General features: G+C 38.8%; 1 protein-coding gene across 1 annotated transcript; it reads right to left on the bottom strand.

Moving 5' to 3' along the window:
• Nucleotides 1-969: 969 nt before the first annotated feature.
• Nucleotides 970-4,217, bottom strand: LOC119046554 (hypoxanthine-guanine phosphoribosyltransferase-like). The gene is given in 3 exon segments (XM_053670409.1): nucleotides 970-1,135; nucleotides 1,137-1,591; nucleotides 4,167-4,217. Coding segments are annotated over 3 exon segments (672 nt in total).
• Nucleotides 4,218-6,150: the final 1,933 nt, after the last annotated feature.

Below are 6,150 nucleotides of genomic sequence, written 5' to 3'. Positions count from 1 at the left end.
GAAGAAGCATAGTATAGTAGTTTGGTTAAGCACACAGACTCTGGGGTCAGATTCCCTGGGTTCAAATCCCAGTTCTGTCACTTCCCACCTGGGTGACCTTGGTTAAATTACCTAATCTGTCTTCATGTTTCTTCATGTCTAATATGAGTTTAACAATAGTAAATACCTACCTCATAACACAGTTTTGTATAACAGAACACTTAATTCCCATAGTAAGAACTATGAGTTTTGTTGGCTGCTAAATGATAAATATATAACAAACCAACTTTAGGAGTAACTATTTTTTCTTTTTAATTTATTGATTTGTATTTAAAAGGAACTGTTGACACAGAGTCACTGAAATAATTTGAACAAACAGGAAAGTACAGTTAATAATATTGAAACACTACTGAAATAATTCCAGAACACATGGTTTATCTGCTGTAATAGTATCTTTTAGATGCTCTCATTGATACAAAACCTGACTGCTTTTTACTTTTCTCAATGATTAGTGGTATAATGAACAATATTCAATCACTTCTGTACTTTCCTGAATATATAAAAATTAAAATATCTATTAAAAACTAATATATCTTCTCTTTAAATTTTTCTTACAGATACAATCACATTATTTCCATTATTTCCATTCAGTAGTGGTGTGGTTTAAGAGATTTTTCATTCACAAGTCAAATAACAATCCACCCAAAGAGAACTGATAGTCTTTAGGCTCACAGTGTAAATAAAGAGCTCAAGAGTGCAGCAACTGACATTTCTACAATACAAAACACACAAAATCCTTAAAAGACACATGCAATAAGCTCTACTAAGCAGCTGGCCACAGACTTAGAACATTTTATAACTTTACTGGTGATTTCAATAGGATTACAGATGTTTCCAAACTCAACTTGAACTCTCATCTTAGGCTTTGTATTTTGCTTTTCTCTTTCCACAAATAACACAAACATGATTCAAATCCCTAAAGTATTCATTTTAGTCAAGGCCATATCCCACAACAAACTTGTCTTGAATTTCAAGTTCAACAAAATCTGGTCTATAGCCAACATTTCGAGGAGCCCTTTTTACCAGCAAGCTTGCCACCTTCATCATCTTCAGGTTATACTGCTTGACCAAAGCAAGCAAGGTTTGCATTATTTTGCGTGTCGATTATATCTTCAACCATCTAGACATTCTTTCCAGTTAAAGTTGAGAGATCATCTCCACCAATTACTTTTATGTCTCCTGTCAATTTGTCATTACAGTAGCTCTTCAGTCTGATAAAATCTACAGGCATAGGAATGGGTCTATCACTATTTCTGTTCAGTGCTTTGATATAGTCCAGCAGGTCGGCAAAGAATTTATAGCCCTCCTTGAGCACACAGAGGGCTACGATGTGATGGCCTTTTATCTCCGTCACATCTTGAGCAAGCCATTTGGACCTGTCCATAATTAGTCCATGAGGAATAAACACCTTTTCCAAAACCTCGGTGTAATGCTTGGGTATGCAGAATAAATCTAGGTCATAACCTGGTTCATCATCACCAATCATGACACTGGGGCTGCAAGTCCCAGCAGGTGCGCTAATGGAAGGCAGTTGGGGGAGGAAGCAGCTGCCCTGCCAAAAAGTGGGCTGGGGCTGCAACTATTTTTTATATGGATCTGAAAACAATGAGGACCACTGTTCTAGAACAGATCCATTAATACATCTGTCTTATTTGGTTGTTTCTGAGACTCCTTTTAGCATTTTTTGTAAGTTTTTATCTGTGTTCTGGGTAGTTCAGAATACTAGGAAATTATCCTAGAGTGGGATGTTACTCTGAAGTGTGTTAGGAATTTACATACATATATAATGTCTGTCCAGTAAAAATCTAGACATTGTTAATATAATGAGAATGGTTTGCATGACATCAGTATAATGTGGCAGCCAAGCAGAGTGGACCAGAATGCAAATGTGTGAACAATGTCCTAGTCACTGTAATAGTCCGTGGGGGTGATAGATGCCATTGAGTGAGCATGTGTACTATACGGCCATTGCATTAAAAATGACTGAGCAAGTAGAGCAACAAATTTGCATCAGATTTTGCATTAAGCTTGAATATTTCTCCACAGAGACTATTTGGCTGATTCAGAAGGCCGCAGCTATGGGCACCTGGTGGTTGACAGCTTCATCACAGTAACATACTACCTCATGCATCACACCCCGTGCAGAGTTTTTTTGCAAAACATCAAATCACACAGGTGACTCAGCCTCCCTATAGCCCAGATTTGGTGCCCTGTGACTTCTGGCTTTTCCCTAAACTAAAGTCACCTTTGAAAGAGAAGAGATTTCAGAACTTCAATGAGATTCAGGAAAATATGATGGGGCAGCTGATGGTGATTGGGAGAACTGTGTGAGGTGCCCAGGTGCCTACTCTGAAGGAGACTGAGGTGTCATTGTCCTATGCACATTGATTCATGTATCTTGTTTCTTCTTCAATAAATGTCTCTATTTTTCATAGCTCGTGGCTGCATACTTTCAGGACAGACCTCATAATTTACATCTAGGTGCTAAATAAAAGCACCTAGCAATAAAAAATACAATAAAAACAACAATAAAAATATCTTCTCTGGAGATTAACATTTAATGTAAAGGTAATATATAGATATCACTTAAATACAACAGAAAAAGAAAAAATAAGGAAATATATTTTTTCTTTTCTATTGTTTATTTTTATGTTTGGCAAGAAGTTAATGATTATTGTCATTTTTTTTTGGTTTCATTAACCTAGTTTGTATATTGTACTTCTCTCCCTGCCCATACATATACACAAGAATTTTCTCATTAAGCGAATTTTGAATTCAGATTCTATATTATTTATTTTCCTTCTTGAGTGAAAACTGGCCTATACTCTGAATGCTATTTGATAAGCCCCTGTATTTATTTGTATCCACACAGATCCTGCTGCAGTCTTCTTAGAGTCACTTCTTGGCAGCCTTGGGTAACTGCAGATGAAAAAGCTGCAAGTGTAATTTTCCCCCATAGGAAAGTGAGGGAGGATATTACCAAAGGTAGGTAGAAGGATTCCAACCAGGGAATAATGAATGGCAGGAAAAACAATTTGGCTATATGGCATATCACACGCACACACACCCCCCACTCCTAATTTGGAGATGAAAATAATTAAAGGCAGCAGTTAGTTCAGGCATTAGCATCCACAGCCTGAGACCTGCGGCAACACTTTGTATAATTCTCAGTGGAGCAAACTGCATGTCCTATGGGATTTGGCCTACCAAGCTGAACAATGAGCAGGAACTCTGAGGTGACACAAATAAAATGCTAGCTATTTCCTACTTACATTTTTCTCTCACATGAAAAGACATTACACTCTTCTTTGATGCAGGAGTGGAAAATAAAAAATGTGAGTCTGACGTACATTCTAAAACAATGTCCAGCCAGCCCGTGTGTGTGGCACCAAAGGAATGACACCAGCACCTCCCATTCTGGTTGTTATTTACAATATGTTTTATGGTTACCTAGATGACACCCCCAGTGTCCAAAGGACATTTCTTTTCCACATTCTACCCATGTCACTTGGAGTTTCCCCTTACTCATGGTTTCACTTTCCAAAGTCCCAGTTGAAAAAAAAATTAAATGAAAAATTTCAGAAGTGGACAATTTGTAAGTTATAAATTGCATGCCATTCTGCGTAGCATGATGAAATCCCCTGCCACCTACTCTATCCCACCTCGGGCGTGGATCATCTCTCTGTCCAGCAACTGCACTTCGTGCACTCTTCCCGCCTGTTAGTCAGTCACTTAGCAGCCATCTCAGTGACAAGACTGGCTATGAGAGAGAGACTGCATTCACCTAACTTTTATTAAAGTATACTGTTGTAATTGTTCTATTATTAGTTATTGTTATTAGTTATTAATCTTCTACCGAGCCTAATTTATAAATTAAACTTTATCATAGCTATGTATGTATGAAAAAAATATAGCCTATGTAAAATTGGGTATTATTTTCTGGGGATCTTAGAGCATGTCCTTTGTGGGTAAGGGAGGACTATTGTCCCACCAAGAAAAAAAAAAAGATGGTAGATTGCTTCCAAATAATTTCTCTGCTATGTCACCAAAAGCTCTTTTTTAAAGAGCAATGATTCTCAAAATTGATTACCTCAGGGTCTTGTTAAAATAAAGCTGCCGAGCTTTACCCTCAGGGTTTCTGATTCAGTAGGTCCCACATGGGGGCTGAGAATTTGCATTTTTAACAGGTTTCCGGGCAATGCTGATGCTGATGGTTGTGGGATTGCACTTTGAGAAACACTGGGGTAGAGATTTATGCTAAGGGTGCAGAGGTTTCCAAACTTCCGTGCGCTTTGGAATCATCTAGAGATCTTTAAAGCCAGGAGTGTTTGGCACCACCCCCAGAAGTTCTGATTTCATTGGTGTGGGGTGTGACCTGACCACAGGGATTTTACAAAGCTTTCCATGTGATTCTACAGATTTGGGAACTTGTATATTAGGCTATCCTTCTTCTCTACCTCTCCTCTCCTTGTAACTAACATCTAAGAAAATTCTGATCAGAATCCTTAATGTACTTTATTCCCTCATCCTTTCGTTTCCCTCACATTTAACTGGCAAAAATCCAAGCTTGGATTAGTCCATTAGCTGCATTTTTCACTTCTTTATCCATGTTGCTGTGTACTTCAGGAGGAAATAATGTGATCACATGTACTGATGCATTGGAGCACTACAAATTCACTCTCATTCAGCAGGGACCTCCAATGTTTCCAATTGTCATTATGTAAGAACTGATTCAGTTCATTTATTGTCACACTAAGAGTCTCCCTCACATAGGAGATCTTTTTCCTGCTTCCTCATTTCTCATAATATTTTTTGAAGCATTCTCAACATCTTAAAGTCTTTCTCAGTGGTGTTCAACCTGGGGCAGTTTTGTCCACCCAGGGGACATGTGGCAATGTCTAGAAACAGTTTGGTGGCCACAACTGGTGAAGAGGTCTACACTAGTCGCATGTAGTGAGTAGAGGCCAGGCATGCAGCTAAATATCACACAATGCACAGGACAGACACCACAAAAAAACTGTTCAGCCCAAAGTTTCAATGGTGCTATAGATAAGAAATATTAGTTCTCCACATCACCTTTCTCAGCTCTCAGTGGACAAGCATCATTTGAACTTCCCACAGGAAAGAGAGCCTATTGCTTCTCAACCTTCACACTCAGATATCTAGACATATTCTTCTCTGCTTGGTTTGGTTTCTACAGACAAGTGAGTCCTGTATGGCTGGAATTGCTCAATTACTCCTTCAATTCTTAGCTCTCCAATCATTTCGGAAAGCTAATTGAATTTAAAATGAGTACTCATTTATTCATTCATTTATTATTTTATTCTTTTGGAAAATATTTATTATCTACTATGTGTCAGGTATTGTACAAGGTGCTAGAAATATAATGCTGAGCAAACCAGACACAGTTTCTTTCTTAATAAATCTTAATGTCCAGTAAAGGAGACTCATTAATCAAATAATTTTCCAAACAAATGTTAATTACAAACTGCGATCAGTGCTAAGAATGCCTCTTAGTGGTGAATTTGACCTAGTCTGAAGGGTCAGAGGCAGGTTCTCTGAGATAGTGTTGGCTTCTGGTTGTATTGGATTAGCTGAGCAGCAAGGATGGGATGGAGAGGGCGTCAGACTCAGGCAGAGGGCACAGCAGGCATTGGGCCCTGAGGCCGGATGTCTGAAGTGTGTCTCACTTGAGGAGGTGAAAGGAGGTCAGTGCTGCTGGAGATAAATGAGAGGGCAGAATGCACAGATGGACCTGGAGAGCAAGCCACAGCCAGTTCTTGAATTCTTTCATTTATTTAACAAATAAATATTGAGTACTTCCTGTGAGCCAGGCCTTGCTGTAGACAGAGGAGATTTAGCAGTCCAGTATATTATTGTGGGTGATACAGATAGTAAATGAGAGAACTAAGAAAAACATGTTGTATGTTAGATAGTGATCACTGCTGAAGCTGAAGAAATAAACGAGGGGATATGGTGGGAGTAGTAAGTTTCTGTTTTCCACAGGATGGTGACATTTGGGGAAACCTGAAGAGAATGAGGGGAGCAGGTGCCTTTTCCTGGCAGAGGGACCAGCAAAAGCAAAAGCCCTGAGGGGACACATGGCTGCTT

The sequence above is a fragment of the Artibeus jamaicensis genome, unplaced genomic scaffold (genome assembly GCF_021234435.1).
Source record: "Artibeus jamaicensis isolate MK-2021 breed Jamaican fruit bat unplaced genomic scaffold, CSHL_Jam_final contig_585, whole genome shotgun sequence".
NCBI lineage: Eukaryota > Metazoa > Chordata > Mammalia > Chiroptera > Phyllostomidae > Artibeus > Artibeus jamaicensis.
This window is presented reverse-complemented; position numbering and strand designations above follow the sequence as displayed.